Source organism: Nelumbo nucifera, chromosome 7 (assembly GCF_055504915.1).
Source record: "Nelumbo nucifera cultivar China Antique chromosome 7, China Antique-T2T, whole genome shotgun sequence".
Taxonomy (NCBI): Eukaryota; Viridiplantae; Streptophyta; class Magnoliopsida; order Proteales; family Nelumbonaceae; genus Nelumbo; species Nelumbo nucifera.
The window spans coordinates 35710405-35728596 of NC_142655.1; the positions used below are offsets into that span (position 1 = coordinate 35710405).

The window sequence follows — 18192 nt, forward strand, 5'->3', positions numbered from 1 at the left end:
ACTGAGTGAGAATCGATGAACGATGATCTGACTTCTGAGATAGAGTGAACAGAACTGAGACAGAGAGATGAGAGATTGAGAGAGATGGGTGACTGAGACTGAGAGAGAAGAGACTGAGTGAGTCTGAGTGAGTGTCGAGTGAGAGACTGAGAGATGAGAGATTGAGAGGAGATGCCAGACAGTCTCAGAGAGAGTGAAAGCTCCGAGTCTGAGAGTGAGAGAGTCAGAGAAATGACTGATGAGAGAATGAGAGCTGATGAACAAAACTAACTACTGAGACAGATTAGTGAGAGACACTCACTGAGAGTGAGACACCGCCGGTAGGTCTGGCCCGTTGGGGAAGAAGAAGAAGAGTCTGAGAGAGAGAACAAAGAGTGAGACAGTTGGTCGCCTGGTTGGACGTCAGTGATTCGGTCGTCAGAGGCCATCGGTGATTCGGTCGGAGGGCGGAGCGCTGGAGGCCGTCGGTCTGTTGGGGAAGAAGAGAACTAAGACTGAGAGTCCGAGAGAGTGATAGAGAAAGCTCAGAGTTTCAGAGAGGGAAACAAAGGGGAAACTGGAAAGGCACGCTGGAGGTAGGAGGCCAATTATTACTTATTAAGGATTCGATTTTCGAAGAGACTGTCAAACACTCAAACTACCAGTTTGGCAGTGTTCGCCTATTCGGTTTTCAAATGAAATAAAATATGATATGTTTTAATTTTCAATTGAAAGGTTCGATTTTCGAAGAGAAAGGTTGAAAATCTCAATTCGGCAGTCTGACACTCTTAGACTGCCGAACCTTTTTATTTGATTTTCGAAAAAAATAAAAAATATAATATATATATATATAATTATATAAATATATATTACTGTATATATATCAGTCGGTTCAGGTAACTGTCGGTTTTTTTAAATGGTTAACCGGAACCAAACCAAAATTGTCGGGTTTTTGAAAACATCGAACCGAAACCGAACCGATGGGTTCGGTTAACCGATTTTTCTGTTCGGTTTCGGTCGGTTCGGTTTTTTGGTTTTTTTTGCTCAACCCCTAGATATCACCACATTATCTTATGAAAACCATCTATGTGCCAACCATGAAAGTGAGTTGGGCAGGCTCACCCTTAAATAGGATGTTTCAAGTACCCCCATGATAAATCCCATCGAAATGCCCTACAATATTACCTAAGGACCCTCTATTTATATGTAAATACAACTATAATAGAAATGCCTCATGAACAGAGGTTTCATTTTATTAACAAAGAGATCAAATACAAAGTAATGAACAAATGGAAATCTCATTTCCAACAAGTTTTAGGACCTGTTAGGCAAGGGGACTCAATAAAAGGGGAGATGCCAGCAGTCTTTTTTTTTTGGTAAATGATCAAGAGCTTAAAACCAGTATAAGCATCCCTTGGAGAGGTGTGAGGTGCAACCTCCGCCACATCAAAAATAAATAGAACAAATTAATAAACAGATTACAACTGAGCCTAGTACAACATATCCCTATTTTTCCCTTGTTTGGCTAGAAAATGAGCCATAGTATTTGTTGATCTCCTAGCCCACTATATTCTTACATTCATACACCCTGTATACCATTTGAATTTATTGATTTCATCTCTATAGCACCACAATACAAAGTCTGGATTTAGCAGTCATCCCACCACCACCTTACAAGTTACAATCACCTTTTATTATTAGATTTACCATACCAAGCTGGTTTGCGATCTGGATTCCTTGTGGTGCAACAAGCAATTCAGACCCAATAGAATCTCCTTCCCCCACCAGTCCTGAGAAAAGTGCCAAAATATTCACATCCTTGTCTCTCACCACCCCTCTTACTCCAAAGCAGCATGAAATGCCTTGACTGCTTCCATCAAAGTTCAGTTTTAAGTACTAAAATGGAGGTGGTCTCCAAGCTACATGTGTTTTATCCTTCTGAGAACAGCTATTGGCCACCACAATCCAGTTTCTCCAAAAATCATCAAAGAAAACTGATGAAAACATTCCAAGGTTTTTAACCAATGTATCACTCTGGTAATCACACACTCCTTGAGTTCTTGTAAACTTCTCTACTTCTCTTCAGAAAATCTTGCAGTTCTTCCACTTTTTTGATCCACACAAAGGTAGATGGGTCAAATAACATATGTAGATCTGAAGGCAGATTCCACCTGTAAGTACATGTAGATTAGCATTGCAGAGACCGCAATGAGGATCACAAATTATGAGTACACGAAGAATTAATCTTGCAATGAAGACTGCAATGGCACAAAGCGAATTACCGGAACACCTGCGGTGAACATTGTAATGGCTGACAAACTACAAGCAGAGACATCTAGGATGGATGAGAAACGTTCCAAAGTGACAAAGGTGACCATTTACACCTGTGATGTCATACACAGTCATTGCTCAGAGTTATCTGAAGACTCGACAAACAGGGATCGTCCCCTACTCAATGAGCAACAGCGACTCGCCGTGTCATAGTAGGCCATGTCACTGAAACATGTCATCATCATAAAAACCTTATTCCTAACGTGTGACCACGAGCAAGCTTGAAAAGGATTGTAGCCAAGACATACCATGTGAGAATCTTAAGGGAAAGGGAATCCTAATACCAAAAGATCCTCATTGGACACGTGGCAAAACCCCAATAAAGCTTACCCACTAAGCACCAAATAATCGTGATCCACTTTCCAACAAGAAAAGTCTTTATTTGTATGATTCTCATTATAGCCTCGGGATCTCCCTATAAAAGGGAGAGATTCGAAGGCCCATGCACGAGATCAATCTTGAGAGTCCTTTGCCTTCTAGCCTTCTAAACTCCCTACTTCAACCTAATCCCCTTTCTCGCAAAGCTCCCTTTGCATCCTTGCTCTCACAGACCCTTGGTCATCCTCGACCTTTCAAGGAGACCATCCCTTGTTACCTTACCAAGTTTAGAAGGCTAGAAGACGAAGGACTCTCGAGACTGATCTCATGCATGGGCCTTCGAATCTCTCCCTACTCCCTGCTTCACCCTAATCCCCTTTCTCGCAAAGCTCCCTTGGCATCTTTGCTCTCACAAACCCTTGGTCATCCTCAGCCTTTCAAGGAGAGCATCCCTTGTTGCCTTTCCACCCTACCTACAAAACCTTCACTCGCGCAGACTCACAGTCATCCTCTGTCTAGAGACCATGACCATCCCTTATTGCCTTACCACCCCAACTACACCACCTGCACCCAAACAAAGAGAAGAACCAATCCCATAATTTTGTAGCAAAAGAACAGGAAATAAATAAGTAATAACAATCCTATCCATTACATTTGCAAAGAATGCACCAGTACAGAGATAAACACAGAAAGGATCTCCACTTTTGCAAATTTCCCAAGGTGTTTACCTTCCCATAAAACACTTCAAACAAAGAGCATCAACTTTTGGGGGAACAAACCTACACCAGACTTCCTTGAAGGGAAACTCTTGAGGGTCAGGGGACTGACAAAGAGACTTGAAGAAGGAAGCACACAAAAAGGAACCCTTAGGATGAGGAGAACTCGTCTATCTAAGATAAAGGGATCCAAACAGACATTATCAAGAGAATACAAAATGACGTAGAACTCGCCAAAATCCCAACTCAGTCCCAAAGGAGTAACAGAAGGGATGAGGAACTTCTCTCTTTGCTCTTGTAAGACTGCTAGAAATATGATGGTAGAGGGAGATTCAAAGGTGGTGATGGAAAGGCACAAGGGTAAAAATCAAGGAACGTGGTGATATACATCATTAAGGAAATCAGATATTTAGCACAAGAAATAGTCTCAAGTTTCTATTGGGTAAGGAGATTGGCAAATGTATGGCAAAGGTTTTGTTAAACAACAGGTTAATAGGAAACATTTAATTTGGGCTGAATTGTAATTTACATTTCTGTGATGGGATAGGTGGTTGTCTACCAGCCTATGCTTGGGATGCCTAGGCATGTTCTATATATAATATTCTTTCAATTAAATCAATAAACTTCATAGTTACTCATCAAAAGACAAAATAAAATAAAATGGTTAAGAATGCAAATGGCTTATCAAAATCATAATGTCCACAAAGAAAACAAACTTACTGTGTTAGGATCCCAAATTCTAACAATATGATTATCCGTAGTGATCAACTTTGGTCTTTCAGAATTAAGAGTATGGTGCCATTTAATATCCAGTATTGGGCTGCCATACCTATAAAAATAATCATATCAAACATAGAAGAAAGTCAGAACTGAAAAAAGTACATCTCATTGTTTTAAAAGCATTGACCAATTCCAATGAGACACTTACATGTGATCCTTCACCCGAACAGGACGGGAAGAACGCAAGTCATAGATAAATACCTGTAATTTCAAAGGCACAAATAAGATCTAAGGTCAGAAGGGATGAATGATGAATATGAAGCTTGAAACAAAAAAGAAAACAATTTTCTAAGCTTTTAGGAATACAAATCAAACCACAAGAATACAAGCAACAAAGTTCTATTAGAGAGTGGTTGTCCTTATGCTATAGGGGTCATTTCTTGATGGAATGGTAAAATCTCATGCTAAAGTGTAAGAAACAAAGTTTAGGTGCATATCAAATCCACAACTCCCAAGACAACTGACAGTAGACCAACAAAGGATAATGGCCCTTTGTAGTTATCCTTGTGCTCAAACATGTGATGTGCTGATAGCCTCAAAAAGTTTGTAGTTTGGTCCAAGATTATTCTTATTAGTAAGTTTTGAATAACTAATAGGAATAAAACATAAAGAGAAATTCAACACTAAGTTCTATAATGACATTCTTTTACAATGTCAACAAGTTGACACAACCATCTAAAATAACACCTCACTCTAATAGAATGATGAGAAAAAGGTCAGTTTCAAAATCATGAAAACAAAAAAAAAAGGTTCTCAAATGAATAAAGAACAAGGTTGAAAAGGGAACTAAATGATGTGAATTCCAATAACAACCACAAGCATAAAATGAAAAGAACTATAGAAAACAGGAAAGTGGAGAAGAATAATTTGGAGGCCAATCAAAAAGAAAAAATAAAAAATAAAAACAAAGAATAACTTGAGGTTTTAATCCAACCCAATGAGTTAAAACCTCAACCCTAACCCAATATGGTCTTCAACCCAAGGTTCTCAACCCTAACCCAAACCCAGTCATGAGATCTGATTGGTCAGGTAGGGTTCAGTTTACCTACCAAATTTACAAACACATGGATGAAGACACACTATCATACCCATGCATGTACACATAGTATATATGCAAATGATACATGGGCAACATTTTAAAATAATTTTTTAAAATAAAAGACCCTTCATCATTATTCTCTCTCCTCACATCTCACGCATCCTTTTTTTTGATAATTGCACATCTCACGTGACCTTGTATATACATAAATCAATACATATGACATACATATTGCATAAAAAATAAAATTACAAGTGTAACAGATTCAGGTTGAGTTGTAATAAAAAAAAAATAAGACCATTAACTTAACCTCAAGAACCAGCACCAGAAAGCTTCTGGAATTTATATCATTAATAAAATGGCCATTCACGATAATTAACAAATGATATATTCAGATAAATTATTTACATCAATATGATGATCTGTCAAGATTCACCAACCCCTATTTCTTCATGGAGATGTTGATAAGAGAAAAAAATATACCATTAAAGATAATTAATAAGGTATGAAGCATAACATTAAGGTAAGATAAGATCAAAATCAGATAAAAACATTTTATTACCAAAGTGATGAAATTGTACCTTTCCAGCACTACTTCCAACAGCCATGAGGAAACCCCCATCTCCATCAAACTCTAATGTAGAAACTTCCTGCAAATCAAGCAAAGCAAAAAGGGGGCCATCTAGGATCAAAGAAGCAAATTAACAATTTTCTACATGACCAAAGTTATGATAGCTCATTAAAAAAATGTTTGGCTGCAGAGATCTGCTGTCCATTTGAGGATAAGTGTTGTTAGCAAATTCTGCATGTCTTGTTTGCCTAGCAGGGTAACAAGGGATTTGGACAGCCTGTCCATGAGACTTAGCATTCAGATGCTCATTGAGGATACCACATCCAAATAAATACTACTTTGCACACTTTATAAATGCCAAACTAATTCGCAGAGATAATTTTCAGGGCCTTTAGACCTAACAATCATTTTCAAAAGTTCAGGAAGACATAGAAACACTACCTGATTGGTATCACCACTTGGAGAAACAGCATTAATCCTGCCAACTGAAGTTTTTGTTCTCATGTCAAAACATTCCACGGCACCATCTTCACCACCACAAGCAACTAGCCCATGAAGTTTACTGGATCGGAAAAATGAAAGTCAAAGGGAAAATGTGAAATGAAAGAATTGGAGAAACAAAAATTAAGGAAAGAGAGAGGGAGAGATCTGTATCAGCTATAAACATTCATCATTCTAATAAACAACTTCTGGGCCACTATACTATCACTCTTCAATAACCTTCGAGAGACTACATTTATTGCTGGGGATTGAGTGTTGAGTGATGAGAGAAAACGACCCTGTAAATTAAAGAGACAATATCAGTATTTGCAGCTATAGATACAACAGACAAAACAAATGCAATGCAATGAGCTATTATTTTACATCTAGAACAAATATCAATTTATGCCACAACCATGCCAAAATACATCTAGGCATATCAAAACAAAAATATATGAAGGTGATCTAACATATTGAGATAAGGGAGTTGGTTGTATGGTTTAGCCATCGCACATCCAGGCCCTTCCCCAGGATCAAAATTCATAAGAATCCAGGGTATATGGGACCAAGGGAGTACTGCCTCAAGGTCAAACTTAAATTCAAATTCAAATTTTGTTGTGATCCTGGGTTCTCTATTCTTAATCCCAGGTAAGGCATAGGACCAGTTCATTGGTGGATGGGCCTCTTTCCAGGGAGATGGTTGTGCTGGGTTTAGAAGACCAAGTTTCAAGGCCTGTTGCAAAAAAGTGGGTGTGTCAATTAGATACTGGAAGTTAAGGTTTAGGTGGCAAGATCACTGGGTCTATATAACCATGTTAGTGAAGAGCCTGATTCTTCCACATTTACAAGGTTGGAGAACAGAAACAGAAATCCAGTTTCTCTAGTGAGGCAGGTCTAGGAAAAGCATTGAAATCAACACTGGTGGATAAGGTCTTGGTAAAAAGGGAAAGAGTCAATTTATCATGTATTGAATTTTTTGGAACTTGTGTATTTTTGTATTTTTAGAATAGTAGGGGTATTTAGATCATTTTGCATGTATGTGGGGTCTGACTTAATAGTTTGATTTTTTAGAGTCAGAGATTATATGTGTCTAAAATTTCATAGTCATTAGTTAAGTAGTTTAGCAATTATTTTCTTATGATAGTAGCAATATTGTAATTTCTGGTTTTTCCTAGCCCTAGTAGGATTGGCCACCCATAAAAACAAATAAATACATGTAAGTCTTTAAAATAACATTATAATGAAGTTTGAGTGATTTTTCTACAAATTATGCTTATGGTAAGTGATTCCTATAAACCCTGCAATGGTTCTAGATCCTTTTTTTATCAGCAACACAAGAAAAATTTATTATTAATTATAAAAGAAGTACAATAAGAAGTTGTGGGCAAAGATCAGGTCCAAAACCACTTTCAATATTTACAAAACAGCCCAAAACATGGACTGTCTCTGAATTCCACGTTTAGCTAACCCATCTGCCACTGTTTGCAGATCTTCTAATCCACTTTACCTGGATTATCATATCCTTAGAAACCTGTTTGAAACGTCTTAATTCATTCTTTAACTGCCATATTACTCCTTCCCCCTTTTTCAGCCAGTCCACAACAATTTTGGAATCACCTTCAATAATACCCATACACAGCTGCCAACAGTTTTGATCTCACCACATCTCCATGCTGAATAGGTCCTGAAAACATAGCTACAATATTTCCATTTTCCTCCCTGATGACCCCACCAATACCCGAAGGTCCAGGATTGCCCATGCAGCTGCCATCAAAATTTAATTTCTTCCATCCAGCACATGGAGGTGACCAAACCTCAGTTATTGGTTCTAGATCCTTGTTGAGTGATTCCTAGTTTTCTCTCCCTATTTTCTCACTAGTTTTGCAAACAGACATCAATGTCTACAAGTTATTCATTAGAAAAGTTTATGCAATATCCCTAATGTTCAGAAACTGCTAATCTCCTGTCCATTTGTTGCAGGAATTTGGGATTGGTTCTTTTCTTTGTCTGGGCACAAGTGGAACTTGATGTTGGAGGTGAAGAGCTTGTTTGATTATTCTACCTTTCCTTGGCCAAAGAAAAGGGGAAGGGCCTTGTGAACAAGGGCAGCAGTTGTCTGGACCATCTAGGAAGAGAGGAATGCTAGAGTTTTTCTTGAGAAAGAAAGAAGTGAAGAAGCAGTAAAAGAGTGTGCTATGACTAGAGTGATACACTAGGTTAGAACTTTGAATATCTTTTTACATCTCTCCTTTGATTATATTTGGAGAAATTGGGATGAAGTGTCTAATAGTGTAAAGACAAAAAGGGTTAATTTTGTCTTTTCTTCCTTTTGTATCTTGGGAGAATAGGTGTATTATAGTCCTTGTACACTAGATCTTTTTACTTGTATACTAAAATGTACATTATTTGTATCTTGAGGACAGAATGGTCCATTTATCTTTTAATATAAATATTCTTTTCTGGATGTGAACAGTCACTTTCAACACACCCATATAGCCTTCTTTCTCTCTTCTCCTCTTCTATTCAAACCTACTCTGACATGGTATCAGAGCAAGTCAAAATCTGATCTGCTTGTGGTTTCTACCTTCTATTCATCTGCTATTAAGAGGTTGACTTACAGTAGTAGTGAGTCCTTTTTAAGTATGCATGATATTTCCATCTTGGGCTGTTTTGATCAACCAAAATCAATCCTTTCTCTAGGATTTATGCATACTTAAATGGTATTCTCTTTGGATCTCTTTTGAGAAACATCAGATCTCTACAAAACCCTAGATCTGAGAACGCCCAGAGAAGTTCTATTGATCCTATTTGGCTGGTTTGGATTGGATCAGTTTTGAGAAGGTTTTGGTCCCTCTCTTTTGGGTCAGCATACTGCTGCAGTTTCCTTTTCTGGACAAGTGAACAAAGTCTTGGTGTTTTTATTACCTTTTTTTTCTGATGAATGAAGGTGTTTTTATTACCTTACTATAGGGTGTTCTGATCAGACTTTTGGACAAAGTTTGGCATCTCTATTTCTTCTTTTTATAAGCCCTTTCAAGGAGGTATTATCCCTGTTTACAAGGTTTTTGTTAAAAGTTCCCTTGGAATGTTGTTTAGTTGCTTTGGGTGGACTGGTAACCACCTTATTGGAATTATTTTTGCTGCTGTTTTCTGTTGTATGTTGCTTGGCTCTCTGTTCCAATGGCTCTGGAAAGGGCTGATACTCTTCTCATCAACTTCAATGGATCCAATTATACCTTGTGGAAATTTGGGGCTGTTTGGATTGCTCAACTACTAAGCCTAAAGATTCAAATGCCAAGGCCCTACAACAGTGGAAATTTGATAATGCAAAAATTCTCTATCACGTGCACTAGTTAAATGCTATTCCCATGCATCATGCATGGGTATAGGACTGCTTATGAGATTCTGTATTTCGAGAAGGAATATCAGCAATCTAATATTCCGAGACTTTATCAAATAGAAGTTGGTATATTTTCTTATCATCAAGGAGAGAGGAAAATTCAAGAGTATCGTGCAAGGTTCATTAACCTATGGACTGAATATGAACTAGTGCATATGGTAGAGAATCCCTCAGCTTTCAAGGAATTCAAGAATCTTTACAGACAGGGGGACAGAGAAAATAAGTTATTCTGGGGATGATCTCTACCAAAGTGGTGCATTGGTTGAAGTCTCTAGAACTTTTTAAAGATTTTCAATGGATGAATTGTTAAGAAGTTGGAAAAAAGTTGCCACTTCAGCCTTGATTAAAATGGCATCAAGTTGAATTTTGATGGAAACAGTGCTGGAAATCCAAGCCCCTCGGGCATTGGGGGTGTGCTGAGGAATGAGAAAGGGAAAATAATTGCTCTCTTCTCAAGACCAATTGGAGTAGATGACTCCCTTAGGGCTGAGATTCTGGCAGCTTTGGAAGATGTACAAAGAGCTAAGGAGCTAAACATTAGCAAATTGATTATAGAAAGAGATTCCAAACTGGTGGAGGGTTGGATGAAGGAAAACAAGATTGGAGTATCGCTTCCACAGGACATCAAACTATAAGTAATTTGGGTCAAAAGAAGTGCCAACTCTTTTGCTGATAGGTTAGCTAAACAAGGGGTGAGTAGAGTTCTTTCTTTTGGGCTCAATTGTAATATCTTTTCTGGTCTGTTTTCTGTTTTTGGCGGGAGAGTTAAGAGTGCTTACCTCTCCCCTTTGTAGTTTGTACCCTTCTCTCTTATTAATGAAATTTACATGTTATTAATTAAAAAAAAAAAAATCAATGGGTGAGAAGATCAGCAAATGACTGATACATCAGCCAAGCAAGGAGTTAATGGAGTGATGTATCTCACACCTCTCCTTGGGATGATTGTAATGCTGTATATTTTGATTTCTCCTAATAAAATTCAACTTACTTATCCCAAAAAAATAATAATAACTGGTCCAAGTTTTTTTTTTCAATTTTATGTCAAAACCTAAAGTTTTCTTATCAAGCAGTTTTCATCATGCTGTTCCAAGCTTTGTTCAATTTGTACTGAGTTTCATCTCAAAGCTCCAGAATTTTTGTAATGTTGTGCAAGATGTGCTCCAAGGTCAAACCACATCAAAATTAGTCAATGCTTATACTTATCTAGAAAATGATTTCCCTTATTTGGAATTTTTCATAGTTCTGTGACAAATTTTCAATTGTTGCAGTTAATCCCCACCCCTTCCTAATCTACCAATCTCTACCTTAGTCTGAAAATCATACCCAAGCCCTGTTCTAGCCAGTGTTGCTTGCTTTCCTAAATGTATGGAGTATCCATGTCAGATACAAGTCAGATTCTGCACTCAATGCACTTTTAAAGGAAACTTCAATGTGACTTAATACAAGTCAGATTCTGCACTCAAGATAAGTGAACGGCTAATGCACACAATGAATGTCATTTTTCCTATAAAATGTCATAGTAACAAAGACAATCTTTAAAACCTTATTCTATATGTTCATAATGTTAAAACTCAACAAAATATGGACTATTTTTTCTACAGGTGTATCTATGAGTCCTTGTTTCTTCATCTTGCTGAATTAGACTCCTGGATACACATCAGGTTCTGGTTCCCATGTGTGTGTACATGTTGCATTGGTTCTAGCTATTTATTTTATCAATAACTGAATGGATTTCATTAAAAAATAAGCAAATACAAGGAGGAGAGGGGAGAGATAAACTCCAGTAGCTCCCACCCCCCAAAAATGAAAGCATTACAGCATAGCCCAGAACAAATCATTTCTTCCCACCCCTTGCCTAGCAAAAGCATCAACCAAGCTATTAGCATCTCTCTTAATCCAGTTAAACTGAATTTCTATTCCTTGAGCCATATCTCTGAACTTCCTTTTTTCCATTTGTATACTCCCACCAGTCCATCTCCTCCTTTTGGAGCCATCCAATAACGAGCTGTGCGTCCCCTTCAATTATCAGTTTGGAAACATTTAACTCCTTGGCTTTCTGAATTCCTTCCATCACAGCAAGGATTTTAGCTCTCAATGAGTCACCTACACCAATAGGGCCAGAAAATATAGCCCTAATAGTGTCTTCCTCATCTCTGAATGCTATGCCTGAAGGTCCAGGATTACCCTCACTACTACCATCAAAATTCAATTTGATAAAATCCATTGGGTGAGGGGTCCAGGATGGTTTAATTACAGTTTCCAATGGAGCTGAGTCAGCCACTTCCCCCAACTTCCTCATCAGATCAGCAACAGAAACTCCTTCAAATAATTTCAGTGTCTTCGCTCAATTGATCACCCTAGTTGTCATTGCTTCAATGAGGGCTCCCCTGTTTCTTTCCTCTTCTGCAAATAATCTTTGATTTCTTTCTTCCCAAACTGTCGAGCAGGTAGCAGCTCTTGTTCATCTCCACAAAATCTTGCCTCTTCTTTTCTTCCAGCTAACAAAGGTGGGGTAGAATAGGCGTTGTACATTTGACAAGGGATTCCACCTGCACCCAAATAAGGAAAGAAACCAATCCCAAATTGGAAAAACAAAAGGACAAGATATTAATAAGTGATGAGAAGACTCACCATTAGCCTTGCAGAGAAGAACCAATGAGGATATAAGCAAAAGATAGGTGTTTTCCTACGGAACAAGCCATAAGTATTGACCCTACCAATAGGGATAGATTCTAGCCAAGCCGAACCGAATAGCTAGCTATTCGAGCTTGGCTCGCCAAGGTAGTACAAGGCTCGAGCTCGAGCTCGGTTCGAGCTAGAACCTTGAGCTCGAGCTCAGCTCGAGTCAAAAGCTCGTAAGCTCGAGCTCGGCTCGGATCAAGCTCGACTTGAGAAAAATGTTTTATAAAAATAAATATATATAAAATATTTTTTATTTTATATTTAAAAAATTAAGAATTATAATAATTAGTTATTATTATATATATATATATAATAATAATAATATTATTATTATTATTATTATTATTATTATTACAATAATAATAATGCATGTACGTATGTATGTATGTATATGTATTCAAGCCGGCTCGCGAGCCTCACGAGCCAAACTTTATTAGGCTCAAGCTCAGCTCGATTAATAAATGATCCTGTAAATTGGGCTCGAGCTCGTGAAGAGCTCAGCTCGTGGCCACCCCTACCTACCAAGAATCACTTCCCGACAAAAGCCACCAATCCTAGACGGAATAGGCTTACTCCAAACCCATTAATTGGGAAAAGTTGGCCCCGGTTGTCATTATTCTGGGTTAGGATAGAAAGAAAGAAGCATAGGCAAAAGTACCCGATGGGGAAAGAGTCCAGATTCAGCAATCCCTTCTTGGAGGGTCCAAATACACTCTCTCAAGCTTTTGGATCAAGATAATAGCATTGTTCACCTCATAGTCTCTAAGACCCCTCCTAAGACCCAATTCCAAACAAATCCAGAGGAGATCGAATGGTTTATAAATGAGGCAATAGGTTCATCCTTCTGGTTAGAAATTGCATAAATTGAGGGAAATTGCTCTTTGAGAGTTGCATTACCCAACCATAAGTGCTCCCAGAATTTAACAAAATTACCAAAGCAAGGGTTATACCTGACAAACGGTAAGAATGAAGGAAGGATGGCATGAATAGACTTCCAAGACAAAGCTCTTGTAACCCTGGCTGCAATGGTTCTAGCTAATTAGTTACTTCTTAGACTCACAATTGGATCGTTCCATTCCTACATCATATAATAACAGAATGACCAGTCCTACATCATTTGGTATCAACTGTATGGATAAATAGGGATGCTTTGTTTCAGGCTTGTGTGTAATTTGTTTTGTTTTCCATTTGGTGGGGAGTTAAGAGAGTTTATCTGCCCCCATCTTGTTGTACCTCTTCTTATTTTTTAATGAAAGTTATTCTGTTATTGATCAAAAGAAACAGTTCAACCATCCAAGAAAAAAGATCCTTTTCTGTTGAGTCAGAATATGTCACTATGATGGGTTCAGTGATCAGCAGATCTTGACAGCTAATAATCTTTTCAACTGGTATGCAAGGAAGAATATACTGTATTGGGAATCTTATTTTTTGGTAATAAAAATAAAATTTATTAAAAAGAAAAAAGAGAGTGCAAGAGGGGAGAGACCCTAGGTCTCGAAAGAGAAGAAGACAAACAACCTCCACAACTCATCACAATAAATCAAGACAGCCAGTACTTAATAAAACACCAAACCAAAAACCCAAAATGAAACCACTAAAGACAAACCAAAGCAGCAACCAAAGAACAAGCGGCTCAAAAACAAAATCAAACTCAAAAGTAGCATGATCATAAGACTTCAAACCCATGAGAAAGCAACAGACCCCTTGAAAGGCCATCACCAAAAACAACCTCAAGCACTGCAACCTCTGAATCACTGACCACTAAAACTGCTGGAAATTTTCTTGGTCTTCACAATCTTCTTGCTTGGTTTAATCCCAAAAAAGCTCCATTTTAGTCTAGAAAAAACCTTTGAAACCAGAACATCTCGCTGTTTTCTCTGTTTCTTAAATCTTCTACTTTCTAGAACATTTTTCCGGAATTCCAATGAGTAAGAGGGATTCTCATTAATCCTTTCCAACTCCACATCATTGTGTTTTTTTTTTTTTTTTTTTTTGCAAAAAGCTGGGCATCAACCAAAGCTTCAGTCTTTTCACCAATATCCTCTACCAAACTAGTTGCAGCTAAGTTATTGTGGCTTTCATTGACTAGTGGAACCTGCACTTGAGGACCTCCATCACTCTCCCTAACAGGCAACACATAGCATTCTTCCAGTTCTTCGAACATTCTCCTAGTAAATGACTCACTTCCCAAAACGAGCAAGCCTAGAGTTTTATTTACCTCCACAGTCGTTTATACAATCTTAGTTACATCAACATCTTTGTCAATCTGATGAATTTCATCCATATGAACTTCTTCCTCGTCCTCCTCACTTAGGCTTCCTTCCTCATCTGAAGAAAGAGCACCAATATTGAGTCCTTTCAGTTACAGTCTCTATCATAGACCTTGTTCTGTAAGTTCTTCTCCTGTTATAAACTTTTGATCTCCCAATAATTCGGCTTCTTTCTTTAGTTTCTCCTTCAACCTCTAACCCCCTCTCATCCAGGATAGGACTCAAAGCCAAAACAGACTGCAGATCCTTCACTGTTTTTCTTTCACCATCCTCAGGATTCAGCACTAGGACTTGATCATACCCTTGGTCGAGCAAAAAACAGTCCCCAACTCCTTTGAAAGTTTACTTTCAGAATTTACCCCCAAATTAAATTCAGAGAAATAAAAGGCATCAAAAGAGCCACCCTCTGAATCACACTTTTGCAACTCTAACCTTTATATCACAAGCCCCTAACCTTTCAACTTTACCAAGCTTCAAACTTTGCAACTCTCCCATAGCCGGTCGACCAGTAGAAGGAGATTTCAAAATACCAACCTTGAGTGCCTGCCTCTCTTGCCGCCTTCTGGTCTCTCACTCGAAAAGGGGGTCTTCACCAGCAACTACGATCCTAAGTTTGAAAACCTCATCCAAGTAAAATAGATCTAGAAAAGATGGTACAGATTTTACATTCCTTGGTCTCAACTAGAAAACTTGCAAAATATAAGTTCTCCCATCTTCTATTCCTCAAATCAAATCTCCTAAACCTTCCCACTGTATTTCCAATAGCTTTGAAAGCCTCTATACTCCACGCATGTAACAGAATCCAATAGATATCGATCCATACGAATCTCAATTTCTCTATATCTTTTCCTAGATAGGATGACCATCTACTGAAGAAAACTTCTGGGTTCCTTCTTCTCCCAATCCTTTCCCTTGCTATGGCCTCTTCCATGTCTTCTCTCCACCTAAAATTGAAGAGGAAAAGAAACGTTCCCAATCCTTTCCCTTCGAACACAGGAGAAACTCAGGTTTCCCCACTCAGCAAACACTCAATCCTCCACCTCTCTTATATAAGGGTCTGAGTGAACAAACCTACCTACTAAGCACCTCTTTAGAAATTCCAACCTTTCTCCCACCTTGCCTACTTCCTTGAGCAACACAACCTTCATCAAGCTTGACATTGGATCTAGAACTGTTAGTGTCTAGTGTGTAGGGGTATTTATGTCTTTCTGCTTATGTTTAGGTTGCTGATGTGTAAGATTATGTTAGAACTAGTGTCCCTCACTTAAGTAGGGGCACATGTGTCTTTTCCACAGTATTAGTAATATAAAACAAATCTGGCTGAATGGGAGAAGAGATTTTTTCTCTCATTCGAACCAGACCTTTCTCTCCCCTTCTCTTCTCTTCTTCTTTCTCTCTCTCTCTCTTTCTTTCTTCCTTCTTCTTGACTATTATCAGCCTAACAGGATTCAAGGGCAGGCCGAATTCTAATATGGTATCAAAGCCAAACTGAGCAAATCGGGTCTGCCCAGAATTCTGTTCTCTGCACACCCAATCTAGGGTTTTCTCTTGATTTCTTCGCCATCTGTTGCAGATAAGGGAAAGGGATGAAAAGGAGTGGTCGCCCTCTTCCCTAGAAGGTTTCTATGCCTCCAGTTGTGTTGTTCGTGGTTGGTTGCCGTGATTTCTAAGAAGCCCTCCCCTAATCGATGAAGAGAAGAGAGTTGACTCATGTGTTGCAGTGGGTGTCTTGTGTGGTCTGATTTTCGGGTGATTAGATAAGAGATTTCTATGCAATTTCTTATTGTGAATCAAATGATAAGTCTGTTTCAGGTTGTATGGTGGGATTTCAGATTGTAGTGTGCTAGGGTTTATGCTGTTTTCAATGTGATTCGAAGGGGGAGTGGTCCTCAAACAGTGTGGTGAGTTTTCAAGTAGTTGTGGGGTAGGGTTTGTGGTGTAGAGAGTGCAATTTTTAAGCAACAATAAGTATTGAAACCAGTGTGCCGAATTCAGCAATGGGAGACAGCAGTGATAGCAAGACTAATGTAATGGTCCCTACTGACTACCTGAATGTTCAAATGACCTCCATTAAACTGAATGGAGAAAATTATGTACCTTGGGCTAAATTTGTAGAAGTTTTTCTTAAGGCAAAGAAGAAGGTGAAACACATAAGGAAAGAAAAACCCTCCACTGATTCTCATGAGTATGATGACTGGGAACAAGAAGATGCACAGATTATCACATGGTTATGGAACAGTATGGAACCCAAGATTAGTGTAAATTTCATGTTTCTTGATGCTGCCAAAGAAGTGTGGGACCATGCTAAGATGTTGTATTCGGGTCAAGACAATACAACCAGAGTATATCAGCTGTATCAGGAATACTTCAATCTGCAACAGGGTAATCAGAGTCTTGAGGAGTACTATGCTAGTATGAGAAACATTCGTAATGAGTTGAATGTTTATCACCCCCTCACTTCTGATGTTAAAATTCAGCAACAGCAGAGAGAACAGCTTGATGTGACTCGATTTTTGGTGGGGCTGAAATCTAAGTATAAACCAGTGCGGGCTCAGAACTAGGAGGGTCAGCTCTCCCTTCCTTAGAAGAGGTGTTTGCTCGACTTAGGAGGATATCCATTGGATCTACCAAGAACTCTAGTGTTTCTGATAGATCAACCTATGCAGTGTCGAGGGGGGCCGTGGTGTTAGAGGTGGAGCTCGGGGAGCTCAGTCTAGCCGTAGTGGTAGCAGTGGACCGGTATATGGCCGAAGTGGTGGTGGTAGACCTACATATAACCGTGGTGGTGGTCGTACTGGAGGACGAGATTCAGGAGGAGACCGTGGCGGAGGACGTAGTTCGGGTCCGAGGAGGTGTACACATTGTGGTATGGATGGACATACCATTAATTACTGCTATGACTTGCATGGTCCACCCTCAACTTGGGCCAATCATACCATGACTAGTGACAGCAGCTTCAGACAGGAGAGTCATTCAACTGATCAGATACTTCCTACATCCACAGATGTTCCCGAGAAGGAGATGATGAGTGTCCCCCGTGATGAGTATGAGAGGTTTGTCCAGTCCACATCTCAGCAGAACACGGCTACTCTCACACACTCAGGTATGGCTTGTTTGGCATCCACACCCAATCCTTGGATTATTGACTCTGGAGCCTCCAATCACATGACTGGAACTCCAGGTGTGTTTTCTTCCCTCTCTCATTGCTCAACATCACAATCTGTTACCCTTGCTAATGGCTCCACAATCTCCATTTGTGGTGTTGGCAATGTTAACATGACCCCCTTACCTTTATCCTCAGTTTTGTATGTCCCTAAATTTCCGTTTAACCTTGTGTTTGTTAGTAAGTTGACCAAGTCACTCAATTGCTCTATTACTTTTTACCCTTCTTCGTGTGTTTTTCAGGATCTCAAGACGGGGATGAAGATTGGTGGAGGGCATGAAGCAGGTGGATTGTATTATCTTGACAGTGGTGGAAATACATCAACAGCTCTCCAGTCATCTCTCTCTCCTCTCCAGTGGCACTGCTGATTTGGTCATCCTTCGCTGAAAGTTTTGAAGTCTTTAGTTTCTTCGTTGAGTCATCTTTCTATTTTGGATTTTAAGTCGTGCCAGTTGGGGAAACA

The 18192-nt window shown here is 38.9% G+C and overlaps 1 protein-coding gene across 3 annotated transcripts in view; it reads right to left on the bottom strand.

The window, feature by feature from the left end:
• EDA7 (embryo sac development arrest 7) overlaps positions 1–18192 on the bottom strand; it is a 48632-nt gene that overhangs the window by 18671 nt on the left and 11769 nt on the right. For all 3 annotated transcript variants that reach the window (XM_010260356.3, XM_010260355.3, XM_088891590.1), the window contains 5 exons: positions 6455–6513; positions 6176–6296; positions 5745–5813; positions 4273–4325; positions 4065–4173 (listed from right to left, as the gene is read on the bottom strand). In XM_010260356.3, the coding sequence (XP_010258658.1) occupies positions 4065–4173; positions 4273–4325; positions 5745–5813; positions 6176–6296; positions 6455–6513 (411 nt within the window). The remainder of the gene's footprint in view (positions 1–4064; positions 4174–4272; positions 4326–5744; positions 5814–6175; positions 6297–6454; positions 6514–18192) is intronic.